The sequence below is a fragment of the Primulina eburnea genome, chromosome 1 (genome assembly GCF_022965805.1).
Source record: "Primulina eburnea isolate SZY01 chromosome 1, ASM2296580v1, whole genome shotgun sequence".
Taxonomy (NCBI): Eukaryota; Viridiplantae; Streptophyta; class Magnoliopsida; order Lamiales; family Gesneriaceae; genus Primulina; species Primulina eburnea.
The window spans coordinates 65,426,052-65,450,323 of record NC_133101.1 but is presented as its reverse complement, the minus strand read 5'-3'; the positions used below and the strand labels follow the sequence as shown (position 1 = coordinate 65,450,323).

General features: G+C 37.2%; 4 protein-coding genes, 1 non-coding gene and 1 pseudogene across 12 annotated transcripts; 4 read left to right on the top strand and 2 right to left on the bottom strand.

Moving 5' to 3' along the window:
* Positions 1-3,541: 3,541 nt before the first annotated feature.
* Positions 3,542-5,563, top strand: LOC140814249 (PLASMODESMATA CALLOSE-BINDING PROTEIN 2-like). Its single transcript, XM_073173170.1, has 4 exons — positions 3,542-3,839; positions 4,194-4,430; positions 4,511-4,547; positions 5,104-5,563. The coding sequence occupies exons 1-4, from the start codon at positions 3,785-3,787 to the stop codon at positions 5,342-5,344; spliced, it is 570 nt and encodes a 189-aa protein (XP_073029271.1). The 5' UTR covers positions 3,542-3,784; the 3' UTR covers positions 5,345-5,563.
* A 469-nt stretch (positions 5,564-6,032) lies between these two features.
* TRNAN-GUU (transfer RNA asparagine (anticodon GUU)) lies at positions 6,033-6,106 on the bottom strand. Its single transcript has one exon. It is a non-coding gene; the product is annotated as a tRNA-Asn (tRNA).
* Positions 6,107-6,165: 59 nt separating this feature from the next.
* On the top strand, positions 6,166-8,703 carry LOC140842900 (pentatricopeptide repeat-containing protein At1g69290-like). Its single transcript, XM_073211109.1, has one exon. The coding sequence runs from the start codon at positions 6,236-6,238 to the stop codon at positions 8,186-8,188; it is 1,953 nt and encodes a 650-aa protein (XP_073067210.1). The 5' UTR covers positions 6,166-6,235; the 3' UTR covers positions 8,189-8,703.
* A 197-nt stretch (positions 8,704-8,900) lies between these two features.
* LOC140842908 (protein SPIRAL1-like 2) lies at positions 8,901-10,642 on the top strand (annotated as a pseudogene).
* A 1,341-nt stretch (positions 10,643-11,983) lies between these two features.
* On the bottom strand, positions 11,984-14,211 carry LOC140842871 (ubiquinone biosynthesis protein COQ4 homolog, mitochondrial). 7 transcript variants are annotated; one of them, XM_073211074.1, is made up of 4 exons: positions 14,057-14,211; positions 13,665-13,755; positions 13,167-13,395; positions 11,984-12,536 (listed from the first exon to the last, which is right to left on the bottom strand). In XM_073211074.1, exons 3-4 carry the CDS (start codon positions 13,347-13,349, stop codon positions 12,027-12,029), a joined length of 693 nt encoding a protein of 230 aa, XP_073067175.1. In that variant the 5' UTR covers positions 13,350-13,395; positions 13,665-13,755; positions 14,057-14,211; the 3' UTR covers positions 11,984-12,026. The 7 variants fall into 7 exon arrangements, with proteins under 7 accessions (XP_073067175.1, XP_073067179.1, XP_073067183.1 ...); XM_073211078.1 differs by having other exon boundaries at positions 13,167-13,349; XM_073211082.1 differs by having other exon boundaries at positions 13,167-13,371; positions 13,666-13,755.
* Positions 14,212-14,222: 11 nt separating this feature from the next.
* On the top strand, positions 14,223-24,272 carry LOC140842859 (serine/threonine-protein kinase 1-like). Of its 2 annotated transcripts, none has more exons than XM_073211067.1 (18): positions 14,223-15,160; positions 16,262-16,350; positions 16,437-16,544; positions 16,756-16,863; positions 17,208-17,298; positions 17,541-17,593; positions 17,856-17,918; positions 18,057-18,101; positions 18,238-18,273; positions 18,915-18,970; positions 19,477-19,558; positions 20,204-20,338; positions 20,518-20,656; positions 21,049-21,121; positions 22,347-22,530; positions 23,057-23,257; positions 23,788-23,873; positions 23,963-24,272. In XM_073211067.1, exons 1-18 carry the CDS (start codon positions 14,359-14,361, stop codon positions 24,060-24,062), a joined length of 2,451 nt encoding a protein of 816 aa, XP_073067168.1. In that variant the 5' UTR covers positions 14,223-14,358; the 3' UTR covers positions 24,063-24,272. The 2 variants fall into 2 exon arrangements, with proteins under 2 accessions (XP_073067168.1, XP_073067162.1); XM_073211061.1 differs by having other exon boundaries at positions 21,049-21,202.

Sequence of the window (24,272 nt, the reverse complement as noted above, 5' to 3'; positions counted from 1 at the left end):
TACACCATTAGTCCTTACGACCCGGGACAACACTGAGGCTCTATATGCTAGGGCTGTGCTTTGACTCGTTTACCGGCTCCAGGAGAGTCATCAGGTGGCGAGGTTGGGTACAGTTGCGACACATATAGGAGCCAGTGCATTGTAGTCGGGGATTCACCGCTCACCTACGGGTGTGGATATCCTATGTGATCTAATGAAATAATAGTGCATGGAATCTCTGGCCAGAGTACGAGATGTACGTTGGAGAAGGAGTTCTCCAAATAGTACACGCGATGCCACTATTATAGTTATCACATAGTTATCGAATTAATATGCAACCCTCGATGAACCAATGGTTGCAGATTCGATCGAGATATATGAGATGAAGGGACCGTACTGTACGTTAATCATAATCGACTGGTTCTTGCAGGCACTATCAGTGATACCTAGGGGATCATGGGGCGATGCTACTAGACGCTCTTACCATGATCCGATGGGTGCAATCAGAAATGAGTTCTTACATTCTTAATCAAGGTGTTGATGAAAAGAATGGGGCTAACTAGGGTAAGCCCGAATAAAGGATTATGTCCTGAATCACAAAGAGTTGTGAACCCACGGCTAGCTGTATCCCTGAACCATTGAGGGTCACACAAGCACTGGATCGTTTATTTCTGTTGAGAGAATAAATTCAAGGAGTTGAATTTATATTATGATATAGTAAATTCAAGGAGTTGAATTTATGATAATTAAATTTTGAGAAAATAAATTCAAGGAGTTGAATTTATAAGATAGTAAATTCAAGAAGTTGAATTTATGAAATTTGGAGAGAATAAATTCAAGGAGTTGAATTTATAAAATTTGAGGATTTAATTTATTAAGCTCAAAAGTTGAGTTTATTAAATATTAAATTTTGGAGGTGATAAATTAAGGAGTTGAATTTATAATTTAAATATTAAATTCAAATGTTGAATTTATAAAGGAATTAAATTAAATGTAATGGGTATATGTATAATGAGCTTGTAGGAGTACAAGATCAACATACATATTATTAAGGATCTTAATTGGACTTTAAAAGATTAATTAATTAATTAAACTAGTTGGACTAGAATAATTAATTGATTAAGCCCATTAAGTATTTATTAAGTTAATGGGCCCTAAGCTTATATATATATATATTAGGCTTAGAATTTAATTTAATTAATTCATAATTTTTGAAAACCCTAGCCTCCATCTCCTAAGGATTTCGAAAACTCTCCCCTCTCCTATCAAAGAATTTCGGCCACTTTCTTTTGAAGAAAAGTTTGAGCCGTCTCTCGTTTTTATCTCAACGTAAAATATCTTCCAATTTTCTAGTGCAAATTGGAAGAGGAATAAACCATCTAGTCGTGGACCTAATTCGAAGTAGATCGAAGAACGTTCGTATGGATTCACGAAGAGCTATCTCCGTTAATCCCGGAATAGTTGGAGCCAAGTGATTTAATTCACAAAGGTATAATCTTTAACATCCTATGTATGTTTGATTATGAAAATCATACGAGCGTCCAAACATATTTTGATTGTCAAAATAAAATAAAATTTTTAAACTTCCGCTGCGTTTGGGCGTGTAGAAAACCGGGATCCAACATTTGTAACGTTCATTTGGTAAAGAGACCAATTACAAATGGCAGCAACACTAAGCAAGCAACGGACATTGGTAATCTTAACAACGTGAGAGAATGTATCATGGTAATGAACCCCTTGAAGATGTGTATAACCCTTGGCGACAAGGTGTGCTTTAAAAGGGTCTACACGCCCATCAACATGGTATTTGATTTTATAAATCCATTTGTTTCCAATAGCAATCTTACCAGGAGGCAACTGAACAATGTCCCATGTGTGGTTAGCATCCAACGCCGCTAATTCCTGGGCCATAGCTTTTTGCCAACGGGAATCAAGCATCGCCTCTTGTTATGTATGGGGTTCCTTGACTGAAGAGATATGGGACAAGAAGGTTTTATAGGAAGACGAAATATTGGAGTAACTAACATAATTCTAGATGGAATGGTGGGAACTAGATGATTGTTTCGTGCGGTAGAACAAACAAAATCTTGGGTCCAAATGGGAAGATGAGAAACACGAGATGATCTTCGAATAGGTGGCGACGAGAGAGCAACATGAGAAATATTATTCTCAGGGATGAAGGAAAGGTGAGGAGACATATCCTCATGAAGAGAAAAAGAAGGCAACGAAAGAAAAACAAATGCAGGAACTGGGGTGTAAGAAAAAAATTATAGTCTCAATTAAAAAATCTAACATCTCGTGAAATAAAAAAATTTTGAGTGGCAAGATATTGAATTCGATAACCCTTTTGTGTAAATAAGTAAGCAAGAAAAACACATGCATCAGCTTGAGGAGCAAATTTGTCACCTTGAGACATGACAGAAGCATATATAGCACAAACAACCTAGTACACACAAATGAAAATATAGTTTTTTCTGATGATAACTTAAACCAAATATTTGAAATATAAAGATATGATACTTGTAGCTCGATTGTTAGTATTTTATTATATTTAAAAAACGACTATTTGAAGGACAAGCTCATGTCATTTCATGTGCAAAAAGTAGATGACATATATTTTTTCGATCTGTATAAATAAATTAACAACATACCTGCTGTTATTCTACTTGTCGAGTCCTTCCAAATCAATGCAGAAGAGACAATCATAGTGAGCTAGTTTATAGTGACACCTCACCAAGAAATTTATAGCAGTGCAAAAGCAAAAGGCAAAAGCAAAAGCAAAAGCTTGTGTGGGCACTTTCTTCGCAAAATTAGTCTGACTTCAATTATTTTTTCGAAGAAAGAGGCAGTTAAAATGATTTACTTTGTTCATTAAAAATGATTTTTTTAGACGGATAAAATTTCAAATTACTATGCATATAACAATATCAAAAGAGACCTAAAAAAAATCAACTTTATAATTTTTATAAAATAATTATGCGTATGAAGTTAAATAAAATATTTCATCCTATATATACAACTCCAGAGAGAGGATATGGTTGAACTCGATTGATATCCCATATTTTAAAATTAATAATTTATAGTGAAATTCAAGCACAAATGAAATTTGTTTTATAATACAAAGTGAAGAACATTGATTGAGGTTTATAAATTTTTGAAACAAACAAGGGGCTGTCCGTAGGACGTGTCAGTCTGCTGGTTATCATGTGAATGTCTATCTATTACTGTTTATTTCCAGAAATTTGTTTGTCATATTCTGTTTTTATGATTAAATTAACAAAATATTAAAATTTTAATTTATGACACATGCAATTTGGTGGACAGCATACTGAAGATCCAGTTCAATTCTGGGAGGCAACATTGGTTTTCATGTTTTTTTTTAAAACTTTCATGATCTTTATTTAAATATTAATCAAATTAATTACACAAGTACATTTTTTTCCCTTTTTTGATTTATTATTTTGAAATTACTTTAACTATAATATAATTTTCATTTGAATATAAAAAAATTGATTATAAAAAGATTATACCAGAACGCAGCATGTAGAAGAAACTTCACGCACTATCTTGTATAAATCACCACTTCCCTTCCTGGGCACTCTCATACGCATACGGCATACCCGCTTGTATCTAGAAATCTCCATTCCACCATTAATATTTCACTTTTCCTCTTTACTAAAAATCTTTCCTAGCTTTTCACCCTTTCTTTGTCTCCCCTGCATTTTCTTTTTGATTTTTCCGATTAAGGTGCACGAACCATCTCGATTTAGAAATATTTTTTGTAAATTTCTCTTTGGAAGCAATCATGGCAGTTTTTGTACTTGGTTTACTGTTTCTGTTAGCCATGGGCGACCATTCAGGTTAAGTACTGTTCTTGATCTTTGGTTTATTTAATTTTTTCAAAAGCATTATTTCTTCTCTTTTATTGTTGAAATAAAAGGTTCCCGAAAGTGAAATCTTTCTCGTTCTTCGTTTCTTCCCCCCCCCCCCCCCCCCCCCCCCTTTAATCTTTCTCGTTCTTCGTTTCTTCCCCCCACCCCACCCCCCCCCCCCCTCCCCTTTTTTTATGCTGGTCACCCCAAGACTGGGACTTTGATTGAACCCCCTCACCGTTTTTACTTCCGCACATATTTTAGTGTGAAAGGAGGGCCATGAATTGTGCTGTTCCCTGGTCAGTTTTTCTAATTTTTCTTTAAATTTTTAATAATGTGCAGATGCTGCTTATTGCGTTTGTAGTAGTGGGGGTGAGAGTGCATTTCAGAAGAATATCGACTATGCTTGTGGAGCTGGAGCTGATTGTTCAGCAATCCTTCAAAATGGGGCTTGTTTTAACCCAAATACCGCGAGAGACCACTGCAGCTATGCTGTGAATAGTTATTACCAGAGAAAGGGACAAACTTCTGGGAGCTGTGATTTTGCAGGCACTGCCACAGTGTCTCCAACCGCCCCTAGTATGTATCATTTGTTCTTTAATCCGTTAATATCAGCTACTTTACCTTAATTGCTGTCTTGTTATTTGTGTAATTTGCAGATGTAGCTTCTGGCTGTGTGTATCCATCCAGTCCAAGGTTTGGGGTTTCTCTCTCTCTCTCTCTCTAAACTAATCGAGGATTCACGTCATATTTAGATCTTGCAATTCTTGAGTCGTAATTGAATTCTACTGAGTTTTTGTTTTAGTACCCAATATTCTTGTTTATCTATATCATGTTACTTGCATCTGGGAATGGATGTTCTTTGAAGAGGATATGGACAGTAATATATGAGAAATTTTCTTATCCAATTCCATACCCGATCGAGTATCTTTAATTCCCAGTGAAGCCCAAATATACCAAATTAGTCGAGTGAATTGTCTTTATGTGGATGTGTAAATGCCGTTAGCCTTGGTTTTGCGACACCTTCATAGCAATTGAACTTCCTTCTCGATCTACCCGTACGTGCATATTGACCCGATCCTCGGGTTTGTAGTTACTGCATTATAATTTGCGATCAGTGTGTAATTTTAAATGTTATGCTAGTTTCTTTAAAAGAGTCAAATTTTCTGTCAATTCAATTAACTCGTCCTCGTATCCCCTCGGTGGGATTCCGGAATTTGCTCCTGATCCTGAATGATTCAATTCATTACAGCGGAGGCAGCACAACACCAACAACCAACCCGACTTTCGGAGGAACACCAAACTCGAGTACCCGTGGCAACACAACAGGTGCAATGCCAGGCTCAAGTTTTACTCCTGGAATTGGTCTTGCACCCACAGGAACTGGATTTGGCAGCCCTGATGGTAGCTCAGCACTGTCACCTCATTTCACTACTACTATCTTTATGCTGTTGTCTTTCTCCTTCGCTCTTTTATTCAGCCCAAGAATCTAACTAAAGACAAGTTACGAAGACCGATGCCACGCGTTTCTTGAATGGACGGCAGTCGGTTGCCCAAGGGATTTGGTTGTGTAGGGATTGTTGGGGAAGATTTTGCTTTCATTTCTAGTAGGGGAGGAGAAAAGTAGAGGAATTTGGAGATGTGGTATCCGCTCTTTTTGTGTACAATATTTCCACGCACATCCTGGTAGGGAGGCAGTGCAGTTTTTTCAATATGGTTTTATTTTTCGTCACTCCACGTCTCTTGCGCACTTGGGCTAATTTGTAGTCTAATATCATATACATTTTTATCAAAGTTAACGGCTGCTTCCTAGATTTTTATACCATAAATCAAGATCTCGTCTACAGAATGAACAAAAAAAGTTCTCTACACAATGAACAATTCATTCTTATTGAGAGTGAAAATAAAAACCAACATATCAAGTTGTGATTCACTAATATAATTTTAATCGAAGATCGACCTGCCTCAAATGGTTGACCGCGTGCAGTTTCATAGAACTTGGTTTTCATCAAAATATATTTATAGTTGATTTTCTCGAGAGTTATTTTTTCTGATCAAATAAATTCCTTTACCAAAAAATACTATTAGCGAAATAAGTGCAAAAACAGTGCCAACGTTTTGATATATATTTAATAACAACACTTATTTAAAAAGATGGACGGAGTCTCGAAAATTAAATTACGCTAGAAGGAGGGCTTGAACCTCCGACCTTGTGGTTAACAGCCACACGCTCTAACCAACTGAGCTATTCCAGCTTCACGTCCAGATAATTACAATTTCTATATATGTACACATATATATATATGTTTGTGGTCATCTAATTGATCCGGAGAAAATTAATGGCATGGTCTGCCTGCTTCCTTCGGCGGCAGAGGTGAAGAGAAATGTGGAGAAGAGCCGCGTGTCTGCTTTCGAGAAGAGGCTTTTCATCGGAACAAGAAATCCCAAGCCTCTATTCCTTCCTCCAACCATCGATTTTTGCACTGAGAAGAACAGCTTCTCAACCGCAAGCTACCCTTTCAAAACCTCAAGAAAACTCCCTTTCACAAGCTCAAAGATCCAATCTTGAGACCAATCTTCAACAATTCCTTTTCGACCATTACACAGACGAGGCCTGGAAAACTTTCAAGACTTTCACCAATTGTTCTTCTTTTCCGAGTAAGTCGCTCACCAACTCGTTAATTATCCACCTGTCTTCGCTATCTGATGCCCATAATATCAAGAGAGCATTTGCGTTGGTGGTTTATTTGATGGAAAAGAATCCTTCATTGTTAGAACATGAAAGTGTGAAGAGCCTTTTGGATTCTCTGAAAATTGCCAACAGTGGCGCGCCTGCTTTTGCATTGGTGAGAAACATGCTCAAGAACAGGTTTTTCATGCCTTTCGAAATGTGGGGCGTTGTTCTTGTTGATATCTGTAGGCAAAACGGGAGCTTTGCTGCTTTTTTGAGTGTTTTCCACGAGAGTTGTAGGATTTCTATTGATGAAAAGCTGAATTTATTGAAACCTGATTTAGTTGCGTGTAACGCTGTGTTAGAATGTTACTGTCGTGAGCTTGAATCTATAAGTGATGCCGAGAAAGTGATTGAAACTATGTCGGTTTTGGGCGTTAGGCCGGACAAATTTACTTTAGGATTTCTCGGGTATTTGTATGCTCTTAAGGGGCTTCAGGAGAAGGTAATGGAGTTGGATAGTTTCATGGGTAGGTTTGGTATATCTGATAAAAAGGTTCTTTCTGATAATGTGATCCGTGGGTATGTGAAATCAGGTGATCTCCAGTCAGCATTGGCTACTATTCTCCGCTATTTGAAAGAAGGGGAAGAACAGTGTTTTAGTGAAGGAACCTGTAATGAAATCGTGGAAGGGTTTTTGCAAAATGGGAATTTAAAAGGTTTAGCGAATTTGGTCGTGGAATCTCAAAAGTTGGAACCTGCATCATTTGAAGTGGACAAGTCTGTAGGTTATGGAGTCATTACTGCCTGTATCAATCTTGGCTTATTGGACAAGGCCCAGAGCATTCTCCATGAAATGAACGTGCAGGGAGTTTCCGTTGGACTTGGGGCCTATGTACCAATTCTGAAGGCTTATTCCAGAGAGAAACGAACAGCTGAAGCTGCACAATTAGTTTCCGAAATCTGTAACTTGGGACTGCCTTTGGATGTTGTTACATATGATTCTTTAATCGAATCATCCATGTCCTGCCAAGATTTTCGGTCTGCGTTTTCTCTATACCGCGACATGAGAGAATCGAGAGTGTGCGAGTTGAAAGGCAGTTACTTGACAATCATGACAGGTCTTACAGAGCATCATAGGCCTGAGCTGATGGCTGCTTTCATGGATGAAGTTGTTCAGGACCCTCGGGTTGAAGTGGGAACACATGACTGGAATTCTATAATTCACGCCTTCTGTAAGGCCGGTAGAATGGGAGATGCTAGGCGGACCTTCAGGAGGATGATTTTCTTGCAGTTTGAACCTAATGAGCAGACATATTTATCCCTCATTAATGGATATGTCACCATGGAGAAATATTTTAGTGTTTTGTTGCTTTGGAATGAAGTTAAGAGGAAGGTTTTCGGCGAGGGGGAGAAAAGGTTGAAGTTAGATAATAGCTTGGTTGATGCATTTTTATTCGCGTTGGTCAGGGGTGGTTTCTTTGATGCTGTGATGCAAGTAGTTGAAAAATCTCAAGAAATGAAGATATTTGTTGATAAGTGGAGGTATAAGCAAGCATTTATGGAGAACCATAAGAAGCTGCGAGTGTCAAATTTGAGACGAAGAAACTTTAGAAAATTGGAATCACTTATTGCCTTCAAGAACTGGGCAGGGTTGAGCACTTGATCCAGTGTTGCAATGGTATCTAAAGGTTTGTTCTTCTCTAGTTTCTGCACGGAGATGGTTTATGTTATTGTTTGAAAGTGGCACGGTAGAGCTAAAGAATCCGAAGATGGTCGTGGAGTTGATTGAGAAGGTGGTTTGAGGACTTTGGAGTATTGAAACTTAAATATAGGTTTTGATTTTTTTATTCATCTTACCGGTCGATGTATTCAGGTAGGCTCTTGTTTAAACCAATGTGTGGTTGTTGGCCACCTCGGCCGGAGTGTTAGGTCATTCCCCATCAGGATCCATGCTTGGACTTGATCTTTCCAGCTAACAAGAACAGGAAACACAGCGCTCTATAGAAAGTTAAAATGGCTCATATTTTAGACAATTTTTATTCCTATGTAGGCTTTCAGCTGTTTAAGATTCAGACAGGATGTATGACAAATATCCGTGTTCTGTTTCTTGTTATTAAACGATATATCTACCAATGCCTTTTGATGCATTGGTGGTTTCAAAGAGTACTTTGATGCCTATTTCATGAGCTGGATTTTTTTATGCATCTAATTTTATTTTATTTTAATTTTACTATTGAAAGATCTTTTAAATTGTTATGGGGAAAAGTGATTCTTTTTCTTTTTCTTTTTCTTTTTTTTCCTTGAAGATGGTGTGATTCTTTTTAAAACATGCATGATCGTTTTTAAGTATTGAATATATTTAACCACTCGTATTCGTTCCTCTAGATTTTAGTATCTGTTGCGTTTCTCTTGAGCCATCGGGGGTTGAATCTGGTTTTTCTGTAGCTAATCCCTTTACAATCGAAGCCACGCTATTGGTTGAATTTTCATTGTGTTAATAGTAGGGGAAGAAAATAGCCCGTTTGAAGAAATTTTCTTATACTATGCTGTGCTATGGGTTTTATTTCTCATACTTAGCAGCCTACTTCGATTGGAATTTTATCAAAAATTAAAAATTTTGTTTCTCGAATTTAGCAGAGTAATTCGATTGGAATTTCATGGAAAATTAAAAGTTGGGTTGTGTTTCTCATATTTATCCTCAAATTATTGTTACTATTCTAAGAACAGGTTTTCCTAAGGAGTAACTATGATAACTATGGGGCAAGAGGGTTGAAGGAGGGATAACTGTGATATTTATTCCATATCCTGAAATGACTCCGAAATTGGCTATTTATAGTACAAGAGAATCTTCAAGTTATATGATATATATTAGCTTTCGCATTAGTTTAGTGGCATATTATGGAAATTTTTTGAATTTTTGGTTCTTGATTAAATTGTTGTACATTTGATACCCACAGCATACAGGCTAAACCGGCTAATTTTTTTGAGTATGTTTGAGCTTCCTGACAGGCCTCATATTAACCTGCAAAGAAAAAATGACATGGGTCGTGGGGTGAGCAGTGGTGGAGGACAGAGCTCGCTTGGGTACTTGTTTGGAAGTGGTGAGGTGCCAAAACCGTCACCGGAATACCGGATAATGCCAAAGACGTTGCAACTGAAAGTCGGGCTTCACATAAAGATCATGCACCAAAGCCTAATGCTGCTGATCAGCCTGTGGATGATAGTAAGCAAATTCCTGCGGGCATTCAGAGTAGCACGATGAATAAGCACTCTAGATCTGGTGGGGGCAACATTTGCAATTTCATCACGGTATGATCTAGCTCGTCAAACTATTTTTATGAGGTGCAGATTAATTTCTTTTTGTGATAACCGAAAACAAAAGGTGCATATATACAGGGACATGTTTGAAAAATACTTGTGTTTTCTAAGACTTTGAGACCTGTTTTTCTCTCATATTATTTGTTCAATGTTCTTCTCTTCGAGAATGTACAAACAGACATCCTATTTTTACCTCTCTCCAGGAATATGAGTTCACGTTTCTCTTGTTTCTTGATTTCTTGGCCTGTTAGGCTGTTACTGGTTGTAACTAGGGAGGATTTGTCTCAATTAATGAAAGAAGGGCTACGTGAGCCATTTGATATATTTTTTCCATCACAGATACACTTTCTTCAACATGTACATAATACCTTACATTTATTCCTAATTTGATATGTTGCAGGATTGGCCATCAACAAAGGTCCAGGCTGCTCCTGGTGGAGGTTCTACTCTTGGATATCTATTTGGTGGCGGCAGCAAATAAAATAAGATCGCCTGAAATCTTGAGGAAATGTTTATTCTTGTTTTGTGCTGTAAAACGTGGTTGTGTGCTGTGCCGCATGTATATGGAGGTGATTTCAATGTGCATGGCCTCTGGCCAAATAACACACAAGCTTGTGTGCTCAACCACCGATGCGGTAAACTCTGTAAAACAATTCTGTTAATTTCACTCAGGTACAGCTCGGATGTACAAGATTAACGTTGTATTTCTCAATGTAAGGACCAAATACCTTGTCATTATTTCAAATTTACTTAATCTTTTTTTTTAGATCAGGATTACAAACAAGATAGGCTTGGATGACCGCCGTTGTTGTCCTTTCGCAAATTCATTCTCACTTTCTTTTTTCCCCTCAATCTAACTTGTTAGACCAAATATCTTAGTCTTCTTTTACAATTTTTTCGATGCTTTCACTGGACTTCTCTTCCACCTCCAGCTTCGAAAATAGAAGATTTTTCACAAGCCTCTTGTGACCTGAAATCGCTCTGACCGAGTGAATTTCCTATACAAGTACCTTAAGTAAATTTACTCGTAGCTGTGGGTATCACCATGAGTGAGTTCGAAATTACGTTCTGTATTGGGTTAGATGTAAACCCCCATCTCTTCCATAGTGACGGCATTACCAGAGAACATTAGATTTTGTGCAAAGCTTTTGATTTTCTTGGGATTGTATTAAGATGAGAGAAAGGGCACAATGATAAAAAAAAAAAAAAAAAAAAAAATTATTCAATCCAAGTTACCTTGCATTTGAAGATGCATGACATGATGGGGTTAGGAGCCTTCTATCACATCAGGCTTTGTAACTTAAAAATGAGACGCACAACACACAAGGAGTGATTACAAAACCCAAACCATATCATCACATGCACCGAACATTGCCTCAGTGTTATATGCCATCGATGACGAACAAGAATATTGTTTGCCATGGCCCAAGCATCGGTGTAGGTCATAGCATAGCCTAATAATCATTATCCTTAAGGCTGCAGGTGAGGGAGCTACCCATTTCTAATAGCTCAGATACCATTCAAATAGCTGCTACCCCATTCAAATTCTAGCTAGTATCTCAGACACACTGCACTCAGCCTTGATTATGAAAAAATATATATTTTTACTAGCCGATTCTATAAAATATTGAGTTATTTTAAACTATAAAGTGTCTCAAATTTGAACATGCTTGATGCTGGTGAATAAAATAAATTGAACTCCAGTTTGAATTTGTTGAAAAATACTTGATTTGAGCTCGAGCTTTTAAACAGGACATTTGACTGGAATGCTTCGTGTATCTCTCTTTGAGATAACTTTTAGGATGAAGTCAAACTCTAGTTCATGATCTTAACATGCTATTAGAGCTCAAACTCACCGTTGTGTGTTAGACTAACTGAATAGATCACCCATTAATGTCTTGTAAACTTCTCGGTCTATTTGTTCATTCTTAGATGTGAGAGAGTGCATTAGATATCAAACACCGACTTAATTAAATTCTTGGAAGTCGTATACATAAGCTTGGATAATAGTCTCTCACCATTCATTTTTAAGTTTAATTCAATTTACCAACAATCATTTGGATAATGAAGCAATTGAAATGAACTCGTAGAGATAAAAATAAAAAAGGGAAGAAATAAAGAAAACGGGATAAAAAATGTTAAACAAGAAGTTGCAAAAGGGGACCAATGTCATAGTTTACATTTCAGATAGCCTTCGGTTGAGTGGAAGGTCGTGGAGCAGGACTGATTCCCCATCTCCTACGAACGTCTTCCAAGTCGTCTTCAAAATGACGCTCATAGTATACACACATCAAGTCTGTGGATCTCATGCCGGCTCTAATAGCCCAAGGGAAGTAATGCCGATAAAACAATTTCCTCTGCCCCTCACTGAATCTAGCTGTGCCTCCAATGACAGATAGAGCACACATTGGAAGTAGCATTTGCTCGAACTCAATAACCTTCAGTGCTGATTCGCCAATTAAATTGGTAGGAAGGTCAAAGAGGGTGTGCCAGAAATCGTGTACCTCACGAGCACGTGTTGCAACGTATGCTAGCTCTTCAGTTTCCATGAACCGGACTGGTGGTCGATCATCTGGGGAGAAACTCCGAGATCCCATAAAGTTTGCATATGCAGCACCAAATGTGTTAGATGGAAGGTCCCATGCATGTCCTACACTAGCAGAGATGACACGAGGGCGCTCCAATAGCATAGCCTGCATGGGAAATACGAATCGTGGGTTCTTACATAGAGTGAAATGATATGACATTCAAGATGGATTGTTGAACCATATGATTGAACTAAAAAACACAAGTCAATAATCAATTCTCCTTTCGAATATAAAATCATCAAACTTCCCATTACCATGAGTCTAACTATGCAAAATTTGCAAACAAGATTGCCTAGTTTCATGTACCACAAGCCAAAATTGGGACAACTGTAGGAAATCATGAGGAAAACCAACTTCAAACTGAACGTCTGTATCTTCGTAACATCCCGGTCCATGGCCAGTTATAAGCATCTTTTGGCGAACAGACTCAACTCCAATTCCCATTAACCAACAAAATGGTACATCAAAATCATGACCACATGCAAATAATCATCTCCAACTCACAATATGTATTTTTCTGATGTTTAATCAGTAACCCTCGAGTCGTGAATATTAAAACTACAGAGCGAACAAAAGTTAAAAATTCAAATTCTTGAATCAGAGTTGATAATGAGTTGGTGACGATAATGAAAAGAGTTCTAATACTGCGTGCTGTGACAGGGCCAAATTAAGAACACTGAACGCTTAAATGTTATACGTTATTGTTAGGCACTCAAGCTATGAGTAAAAGCTCACCCTGCCTTCAGGGCTTCTCTTCATCCTCTCTAGGACCCGCTCAAATGCATGCTTTCCAGTGGTCTCTCCTAATGCAGCAATCAAATCCGCCCTTCGAGGATCCAGCAATGCTCCTACAGCTGATCCAACTGCAACAGCAGTCTGTTGCCAGCCCTTCAGTCTTACGAGTGCACCTCCAATCATCTTAATAAAAATTTCCCGAATATGACAGATATTTTAAGAAAGGATGCTGTAAAGTAACAAAAAGGGCAACGGCATAAAAATAACATATCGTAAAAATTCGAAAAAACAAAACAAAATAACCAATTTTGACGATGCTGTTAACTAACACGAAGTAATAGAAATTGTAAATAAATTATGTTAAATGTAACCAAATATTAAGGACATGCATTGATAATTGTATTGGAAAATTTACCATTATAGCAAAAAAACTGATAGTATACCGTATATCATAAGAATTTTTATGTTAACATAAAACTAAGGAAAATACGATCTTACAGAGAAATGACTATGGTGGCCCGAGGAAGATAATGGCGGCGGTCGCGCGTAGAAACGGCGGTGGCGGCTGCAGTGAGAAAGAACCGATGTGCTGTATTCGAGAGGAGAATAGGTTGAAAGGGGATCCGAATCGCCGTTAAAGTTTTAACATTATTTAACAATGTATCTCTAAAGTCTAGTTGCTTTGAAATGATTAAGGACGACCACAAACAAATAGTGTTTATCCAGAAAAATCACATAATCTCGATTAACTCAAATTAACCAACACTTCGCAAAAAGTTTGACATCCACCCGCAAGTAATTACAGGAATATATTTATATATATATATATATATATATATAAATATTTTTTAGAAAAAAAAACGTACAAACCAAATTCCGTTACCACTTACCAGCCAGAAAAGAAGAACGGAGGTGAAAACGGAAACGAAAGCCCCCAACTGTTGATTCTAATCACGGTTTGAGCATCAGCGCCGAGGCGAGACGATTGGCGGCAAATCTTCGTCGCGGGTTGGAGGGGTATGCGAAGCTTAATGAATTGTTCGTCAAACCAGAAGTTGCTAAAAGACAAAGAAATCGCTGTTTGCTATAAACGTTTAGCGTTTTTAAAAAAGTAAATCCGTGGTGACTCAAGTAAAATTTAAAACTTGGAGCTCTGTTCGTCTCGCCCTTTAACAGAGTTGAAACATCAGCAATGGAGTTCACGCACAGGTCGTGGCGAGCCGGGAAGCCCCCGCCACCGAAGAATTCCGACCCTTATTCTACGATCGTGATCCATGATGGTTCCAGAGACAACGTGTCGTCAAGAGATCCCGAACCGGACTCAGATTCAACGGGTATATATGCGACAATGATATATAAAGATGATGCGAACGAGGAAGAGGAAGATTCACTCCCTCCGCTGTTGAAACGACTTCCCAAAGACTTTGGTGGAGGCGGGGATGACATCATGGGGTCCGATGATGACGACGCGTCTGCCTCTATTTCTGGGACGATGATTGTGAAGACTGACAGAAGAATGTCGAATTTTTCGGATAGAAATATGAAGGTCTCTTCGCCTTATGCAAAGGGGAGGAGCTCGGTGACGCCGTTTAGGGAGAGGAGAAGCCCTAGAGGAAGAACTGTTGATGAAGAGGAGAGTACGGGTGATTTTTCGACATTTGTGGTTAGGGGGAGAGATGAAAACGATGAAAATGGGGATGAGGATGAGATGGAGGACGGAATGGGGACGGTGGTGAGAAGGGGTGGCGGTGGTGGAGGTGAGACAATGAGGAAGGCGGTGGAGAGTATGCAAAAGGTGGGAGTAATGGGATATGACACGAGGAGGAAAAGTAGCGGCGACAGTGTTGGGGGGAGTGGCCGGGGCGTTGGCGAGGGAAGTGTTGGGGGAGGGATTAGACAGCTGAGGCACCAGGGGTACGTGTCCTCTAGCTCGATACCAGAGAGCATGACAAGGGAAGACCCCTCTACCAAGTACGAGTTGCTCCACGAACTTGGTAAAGATTGAGTTTAAGTTCAATTTGTTTGCTTGCTATCAATGAAATTATAGTTTTTTTCATCCAGTTGACCCATTTTTTTCCCATATTATTGATACGGATAATGTTCTTGTTTCTTGGCTAAATTATGTGGCGGTATTTCTTTTTCTATCTCAAAACTTCTACTGGTGTTGCTGTTGTTGAGTCAAATGTGAACATCCTGCTTAACTAGAAGTAATAGCTGATACATAACTTTTTCCTGGTTTTGAGTGTAGATTATCTTTTAAGGAATGTGAATCTGTTATTGCATTAGTATATGAATGAACTAAAAGCACGAATCATTGGTTACAGAATGTTTATTGATAGATTTAAATCATACTTTTTAGGCATTTATTTATGCCAGAAGAAATATAAATCAGTGTTGTTATCTGCTAACCTGGCTGTTGCTAAAATTTAGAACAGTAATAAGCCCTGCAGTAACTACTGACAGAGATGGAACATAAGGAAAATGATCTGAATAAATTTCAAAGTAACTCATGTTGAATCAGAACTAAACATGCGATGGTAGTGAAAACATGTACCTCATGAGGCTCTCAAAAGTGGTGGGCACCACATGTGGATGATTTCCGGAGAGCAAATCCTCCACTTAACTTAAGTACGCAAATTGGGCATCGAGTATACTAGCTAACCTGTATCATATCATAAAAAGGAAATTGATAACTTGTATAAATACCATGCACTTACGCAAAGCATGTGGGAAATCTTCTCCTTGTATTTAACAGGTTGTACTTTTTCTATTGCCAAGTTACTCTTCTTTATATGGAAGATTTGGGTATTGACTTCTTTAAAATTTAAGCATACTTGTACAAATTTTGTGGTGTCAGAGGGCACGGTTTTTGTAGCTTTATTTCGAATAGTCAAGGTATTGATATCATGGATATATTTCTTTACAATTTTTAAAAAATATGAACATGGTATTACAATCCTCATCTAGGCCACGTAATGCACCAAACAATTAGAATATGAACTTTCTGCATGGTCTTTCTTTTTTCGTCTCATTTCACATTGTTACAAATTGGCTGGTGAAATTGGGCTGACTTGTGGAGAAATTCCGGCGAACAGGGAAAGGTTCATATGGAGCAGTGTATAAAGCTCGAGATATAAGAACTTCAGAATTGGTTGCTATCAAAGTTATATCATTGTCTGAAGGGGTATGAACTCGATTAATTGTTTTTGCTACAGCCTCTGATATTTTTTTAGTGAATTATTTTCAAACATATAAAGGATGTGTTATTAGGAGGAAGGTTATGAAGAGATTCGAGGTGAAATTGAGATGTTGCAGCAGTGTAGTCATCCAAATGTTGTTCGCTATCTTGGGAGCTACCAAGGAGAGGAATATCTTTGGGTATGACAAATATTATACGTGACTATTGTATTTTTTAAATATACTCATACGATGAGCAGTAATCGTGGCCCTTTGTTTTGTTTTGTTGTTTGTTTGTTTTTTTGGTTGTTTGCTTGGATTCAGTTCTTGGATTTTACTACTATCCCCAGCCTTCAAGTGAGTGTGAATTCGATTAACCGTTTGAAGTTTGCAAATTTGGACTTGTTGGCAGATAGTGATGGAGTACTGTGGGGGTGGAAGCGTTGCTGACTTGATGAATGTTACTGATGATCCTCTCGAGGAGTATCAAATAGCTTATATTTGCAGAGAAGCATTGAAGGTGCCCTTGAATTTTATAAGATTTGGTTACTAAAGTTACTGATGGTTTATTTATATGATAGTCAATGGGATTTTTGCATTTAATGATAGAAATAAATGGTCATTTGCATATCAAATAGTTTGGCATCTGTATTAATGCATTCAATAATTGGCATGCCTAGTATAATTTGTCCTTGTATGTCTGTTGGTTCTGCCTGGCTTTTCATATCAGTGCGCTGCTTTTGGATTGAAAAAGTGAAAATGCATGTACCCATCACCATTAAAGAAAACAAAGATCTGTAGTTGTGGTTATTTAGGAATGTTCCACAATTTTTTTGGGTCTCATATTATTTCTGTATTGTGCAGGGTCTATCCTATCTGCATTCAATTTTCAAGGTGCATAGAGATATTAAAGGCGGTAATATTTTGTTGACTGACCAGGGAGAGGTCAAGTTGGGTAAGCCTTAAGATTTTCACTTCAAGTATATGTCTCTGGCAAAAACATCAACCTGATTTATATATTCTCCTTTGGATAGCCTTAAAAATTTCAATCCTAATTTGTTGGACAGTTGACATGAACTTCAATATGACTGTATTAGTGCATTAATGCTCATAAATTTGACCAATATATTTTACTTCTTTGTTGTGTGCTGGTCACTGTTTATTTCAATGGAAATTAAGGACAACTAACATCTACAGGTGATTTTGGTGTTGCTGCGCAGTTGACAAGAACCATGTCCAAGCGTAATACGGTATACCTTACTTATTCCTATTAAATTGGTACATAATCTCTTTTAATGTTGTTCCCTGATATAGACTATAATACCATAAAAAATTAATTTTTGAAACAAAATTCACCAAAATTATGATGGTCAATGCTGTTGAAGAGGCTCTTTCTCTTTCGATTTTTTGGCTAAGAGTGAATATTGAAACATTATTGTCACAATTTTTAGAAGACAAGTGTTTTGTTGATATCTGCTTACTAATTTTAGCACACCCCTGATATTTTTTCAGTTTATTGGCACCCCTCATTGGATGGCTCCTGAAGTTATCCAAGAAAGCCGTTATGACGGCAAGGTATTTGTGTTTGTTGATGATTTTTGACTGAGTGGAGCAACTAATTTGATGTTTATTCTACTTCACAATTAAAATGATGTTCTGAATAGAAGGATGTGTAGTTGCTGGCTTTCAAATTTCACATTTCATTTTTGTCAGGTAGATGTATGGGCTCTTGGAGTCTCTGCTATTGAAATGGCTGAGGTATGCTTATCAATTTGTCTAGTTGAAGAACAGCTATATTCTCTTGTTTTACTTAATGCCAACTTTATCCCCTATTTTGGAAGTAATTCAATGTTATTAATACTGCTATCTTGTTGTTCCTTGACATTTTTTCCAGGGTCTTCCTCCAAGAGCTACTGTACATCCCATGAGGGTAAATTTACAAACCGACTGTTTTACATTTATTTTGAGTTGAACCGTCATGTTGCAATTTCAGATTCAAAATATGAAGTTCTGAGTATCCAGGTTGAATCTCATTTGCTTGAGGGACAATAAAAATTAATCTCCAGGGAACACCGAGATGAATATGCATAGATTTAATGCATATGAAGATGGAAAGGCTCAGACTAGAATCCGAAGTTGTGATAGACTGCTATAGCCATTGTAGGAAAATAACTGAAACATGGAATTGCTGTGAATAAGGGACTGTGCAGTAAGATTGTTCAATTAATTAAGCCAAGAGGTTGGAAACGTAGAAAACTAAGCAATAGCAATAGTCATTATATCCTGTCCTTTGCTCTCATCGGATTTCATCTTATACAAAATAAAATATTAGCAGAATGTGAATGGCTACTTTGGGTTATCCTCTGAATGTAAATTATCCTGCACAAATAATATATACTTGATCCTTGAGGTGGACTCTGTTAAAAGGTTGTATAATTGAGCCCGGTTTTCATTCCAAAGTAGTCTTTTTTAGTATTAAACTGACTGGACATGTCCTTTATTGCAACTGTCTTCTTTCTATGATAAGATGTTCTAAATTTGGTGGTTTAACATTTTTGAAATTTGTGGTAGGTATTGTTTATGATTTCCATCGAACCTGCTCCAATGCTTGAGGATAAAGAAAAATGGTTTGTCCTGATATTTCTTTTAATTTGTGGCATCTTTACCTATAAACTTTCACCACACACCGCTGGCTTATTGCAGAAAATTATAAAGCTAAAATGCTGATTTTTTTTTATATTTGAGGCCACTGTTCTCACGTATACTGTATTATATGCCTGTTCTTTGGTTATGTTGATTAGCCAAAGAGTGGTGGCTACTTCCAAAATTGCCTTTCCTTAGAATAGATTACTTGCAGGAATATGGCCGCTCGTCTCCTATTTTCCTATGACAGTTGCTTAACTTTGCTATACTCCGAGTATTTCATTTTTGAGAATCAACATCGAAAAAACTTGCGAGTTTCAATTTTCTGCCAAACGTGCAATTATAATGATTCACAGATTAAGAGGGCACTCTATTTTATTAGTGGTTATTCCTAGGTATTCATGTATTGAAATTGATTTAAATTGTTTTTCTGTGTTGTTCCCAGTAGTTTTTTTATATCCATTGAAGCTTGAATAGCTTACTATTGCAGGTCACTCGTGTTTCATGACTTCATTGCAAAATGCCTTACTAAAGACACGAGGCTTCGACCTACAGCAACTGAGATGCTGAAGGTACTCATAATATATTGGTTTTAACTTCACACAATCCAATGAATCAATTATAAGATCCGTTGATTGTTCCGCGTTGAAATCTTTGCCAAAAAAGTTAGTTCATTGTGAAACTCTTAATATATAGGCTTCTGCAAAAGTGTATAATTCAAACATAGAATAAATTATATGTAGGCTTATATTAGGAGTATCAGTATGAATTAACTTTTCTAGTGAGTTGGGACTTGTAGTTGTACATATAATTTGTTCTATGTTTGAATCAAAGGGTTCCTGTCTATTATGTGACAAATTAACTAATTCCACGACTACATTACATCATACTTGATAGTAGAGAAATCCTGGTGATTGTAAGTATTGAGTTTTCTTTTTATCCAGGACGCAATGTTGAGATGGATGATATAGCCACTGTAAATTTCAAATTTTGCATGTTATCTCCAGTGTGTCTTCTTTGAGTTCAATTCTTCAAAAAATATGTGAATTTGACAAGAATGCTGATACAGATAGCAATCAGTGAAGCTATAGGAAAAAATTACAATTCGGATTGTTTTGGCGTTATGTAAGGTTTATAACTATAAGCCGTTATTTGCTTGAATGAATGTCGAATTTATCTTCACTTGGATCTCTCTTTTACTGCCTTTGCTCTTGTAGCACAAATTCATTGAAAAATGTAAAAGTGGAGCTTCGGCAATGCTGCCAAAGATTGAGAAGGCTAAGCAAATAAGAGCATCAATGGCTGTGCAAGCTCACGATATTGAATCAGGAACGATAGTTTCAAGAGATGGTGTATGGTTTATTTCTGTACTATTTTATTCAACGTCTATTCGTTCATATTTCTCAGTGTAGTTTTAAAAAAACTAGCGACTCTGTTCTCTTTGAAAATGTAAAACAGGAAACACCCTTGATTTTCTATTTTCTAGCGTGTAATTTACTTAATTGTATGCTTGCTATTTCTAATGCTGCAGCCTCTAGAAAATCCAACCTCTCATGAAGCCATTGTTAGTACTGTTCCATCTAGGCCTCAATATGATCAGCATACTACTCGTGCTATTAGCATAAAGGATAAAGAGTACCCATACAATGAGGTACAATCTGCTATGGAAGGTAATCATGCCGCACAACTTCTACCAAAAATGATTTTATTTTTATTACATTTTAGAGTAGAATACAAGTGTAGAACCTCATGACTTTACAATTTGGGACCTTCGGGCATGTTCCAAAAACTTGACTCGTAATTTAGTCTCTTCGTATTTAGCATTTTTGGGTTTGAGTTGGTACTAGTTGATTTAACTAGCAAAAGAGTAAAGAAAAAGTATGGTTGCACGATTACCAGGTTACGTGTACACTGGTATTTGTTTTTCCAGTTTAAAACCATATAAATTTCATATTAACTGAATTGTGTGTACGGACTGTTATTTTTCTTTTGTTAGACATTAACGTTGGCTGCTTGATGTGGTGGTATTGTAAAATGCACTGATCTGAATATGTTTGACTAGGTGATTACGGCACTGTGGTTGTTCATGATAAACTTGAGATTGATAAATTGGCTACTCAGGCAGCATTGATAAGGTCAGACGAATTCTCTGCTTTTACAAAACATGCTGGAAGTCCTTCAGTCAGTGGGCTTGGAGATAAAGCAGTCGACCCTTGGTACTCTACTGAATTAGTAAATAAATAAATCCACACACACACACACATAATTTCTTCAATCATGACACCGCGATATCCTATATTGGACTTTTTGTCACTTTTCTGTTCCTTTTCAGTTACCTACACTTGCGAGTGTGTGTTGCTCGACTGAGCTTCTCTGTAAAACTGAATCTCATTGTGGAAATACCTTCGTTTAAAGTTCTGTTATGCGCGATGTGGATGGCGGTACTTAATTTATGATCATCAATCCAAATGTTTGTCCTTGCCTTCATTTTCTGGTGTAGGATTTGGTTTGATTGGCGTGGTTTTACGAACGTCAAATTAGACTCGAAGTTTTAGTTTTACAACCAAATTAAAATATTTATTGCCATTTGCTTGAGACTGGGAAGTAAGTGATATGTGTATTTCCATATAGGGCAACAAATTTTTTTCTGGGCCTGGAAAATGAGATACCCACGTTAATAGCAGGTCTAACTCCAGCATTAAATAGATCGCCCGATAAGAATATTTGTCCATGCATTGGTAGGAATGTATGGATGACAGAATAATAGTACCATGGCATTTGTTTCCTATAAAAATAAAAATAAAAATAAAAAATAGTACTAGTGCACACTTCAAATTTTATAAGATTTCCAGTTCCCCAAAAGATATTCCTTGGTCTCCATGAGCAAGGAGCACGTGAAAGGGTTCATGTGCCACACTTGTGGGAGGAGATTTTTACTCTGGACATAAGCATACAGTAGCGCATTTCCAATCTATAGAAGCATAATGGTTGTATTTTTTTTAAGGTTTATCAGCTCATTCATCGCAATATGTTTAAGCATGATAATTTAAACATCCAAAATTTATATTTCAGCATTGCAATTTCAGTTTCCTGGAAACTTGTCTAACATAATATGTTTTATTGAAATTTCTTAACCTCACAATGGTCTTGACACTAAGAAGTGGCAGAATCGAGGGCCGGCCTTATCTCTGAGTCCTCTGATGCAAGGAATTTCATCCTTAGTTTCTATTGATCTCGTGACTGTTCATCTTTCATCTTTCCGCCTAGGCCGATTTTTAGACAGTTCTTGTGCAATATTAGTTTGGTTCCTTGTGCACGCAACATTTTATTTTATGCTACTCATGCATGTTAACCTGTCAGGATGGACATCACTACCGATATAGGAACCCCAACTGAAGAATTACAAGAACCTCTGACTTCATCTGTCTCACCTGAGCAAAACCTTAAGGGCAATAGCATTCCCCAAGCAATGGTTGGCAAAGGTGATTGCTTGAATGATGCTTCACTTACTAGTGAGGCCATCAGTAGAAAAGCATTGGATAAGGTATTTCTGACCCCGACTTCGAAATCTGTCTTTAATGCATCAAATAATGGAAATCTCATTTTTTTGGGAACCAGCTCATAGTGGACTCTGATTATTACTGAAGTAAACGAAACTTTGTTTGAGCCACAACATTGAGAAATGGGAGTTGCAAGCATTTACCTTTAGACTCACTGATTCTTCCATATTATGTACTTTTTGTAACTTTGTCGTGCCTTTCTTTTTTGTGTATTTTTCCAAATTCCAAGAGTGAATATTTTATTCCAGGTAGGGACAGGTCATGAATATGGTTTTTAAACAGGTTTTATCTCTATAAATTAGTTTAGAATGTAATTATTGCAACTTTGAATTTGTTCTCGATTTAACCTCTCATCTGGGAAGCCTTGTTCTGCCTAATATTAGCTTCAGTAACATCCCTTCTATGATGGTTGAATTTTGAGCATCACTTTGGTGGTTGCTCTAAATTGTTTTCTTTTCAAGTTACATCATTATGCAGTGTTCAGTTACTTTGGTATTAAATCTGCAACAGCTTTGGTCCATATACTCTGCTGGTAACACCGTGCCAATTCCATTTCTGAGGGCAACTGATATATCTCCCATTGCACTTCTGTCTGATAACGTGCTCGGAGGATGGCAGAGGGACAATGGTGGGAATGTAGCCATGGAAGCCATGCAAGAACTTTTTTCCAGCGATGCCCAGCCTAAAAAGGGTAGAAGCAGACAAAATGAGGTCCTCTCTGTTTTCCTGGTTCTATACTATCTTGTTAGCATTTATTCTGGGCTCACTAAACTGCTATATTATTTGCGATGCACTTAACGTTACCATTCTCATATGTTCTCAGGGGTTGTCAAAAATTACTCATTAAAGAACCAATTGTTTAGGAACTGTGAATGTGTCAAATCCATTGCAATTTTTCTGCTCCCCAGTATGTTATATTTAATGTTTTGTATCTGTAAATGGTGATGCTTTTATTAAATAATTTACAACTTTAGTTTAATCACTTATTTAATAACAGGAGAATATAGGCCACTTCCTAACAATACTATGCAAATAATCTTTTTTCTATTGCCTTATTTGAAATTGTTGTTACGATAGTGAACTCAAATTACCTATGCATATCGCGTATGCATAATGTTTACTCTCTCTCTCTCTCTCTCTCTCTCTCTCTCTCTCTCTCTCTCTATATCTGTGTGTGTGTGTGTGTTCAAGACATATTACACTCAGACATGTTTGGAGTGGCTTATGTGCGTAGTATTCAGGTTCCCCTTCCTCCCAATGTATATCAAAGGCTTACTTCAAGTCCAACTCTGATGAATCTTGCCCAGGCATTAGCTTACCACAAGATGTATGCTTTCGTAATATCCTTTCCATACTTGATTACGTTTTCTTTGAACTTCAAGAATTTTCTTCACATCTCCGAAATATTTTGTTCAGGTGCTATGAAGAAATGCCTCTTCAAGAAATTCAAGCTGCACAAGAACAACAAACCATTCAAAACCTCTCCGATACCCTTAGAACTATTTTACGATTGTAATAATCTAAATTCAACATAGTAGTTTAAGATTTCTGGTTTACTGGCATTCGAGCTTATTAATGTGTAGTGCATTTGTCTAAGTTACACTTTTCTTTTTTGACTTATTGTGCTCATGATACGGACAACACAAATATCAGCCTTAAAAAAAATGTGGACGATGGCCAATTTTGTGTTTATGTCGTGGTGACTGGTGAGCGATATATTTTTTAA

Excerpts from the sequence above, each read along its gene's own strand:
- LOC140814249 (XM_073173170.1), top strand. The coding sequence starts at position 3,785 with ATGGCAGTTTTTGTACTTGGTTTACTGTTTCTGTTAGCCATGGGCGAC. Across the intron at positions 3,840-4,193 it reads AGCCATGGGCGACCATTCAG|ATGCTGCTTATTGCGTTTGT; the intron begins GTTAAGTACTGT and ends AATAATGTGCAG. Across the intron at positions 4,431-4,510 it reads AGTGTCTCCAACCGCCCCTA|ATGTAGCTTCTGGCTGTGTG; the intron begins GTATGTATCATT and ends TGTAATTTGCAG.
- LOC140842900 (XM_073211109.1), top strand. The coding sequence starts at position 6,236 with ATGTGGAGAAGAGCCGCGTGTCTGCTTTCGAGAAGAGGCTTTTCATCG.
- LOC140842871 (XM_073211074.1), bottom strand. The coding sequence starts at position 13,349 with ATGATTGGAGGTGCACTCGTAAGACTGAAGGGCTGGCAACAGACTGCT. Across the intron at positions 12,537-13,166 it reads AGAGAAGCCCTGAAGGCAGG|GCTATGCTATTGGAGCGCCC; the intron begins GTGAGCTTTTAC and ends TTTCCCATGCAG.
- LOC140842859 (XM_073211061.1), top strand. The coding sequence starts at position 14,359 with ATGGAGTTCACGCACAGGTCGTGGCGAGCCGGGAAGCCCCCGCCACCG. Across the intron at positions 18,971-19,476 it reads CTTGAGGATAAAGAAAAATG|GTCACTCGTGTTTCATGACT; the intron begins GTTTGTCCTGAT and ends TTACTATTGCAG. Across the intron at positions 19,559-20,203 it reads CAGCAACTGAGATGCTGAAG|CACAAATTCATTGAAAAATG; the intron begins GTACTCATAATA and ends TTGCTCTTGTAG.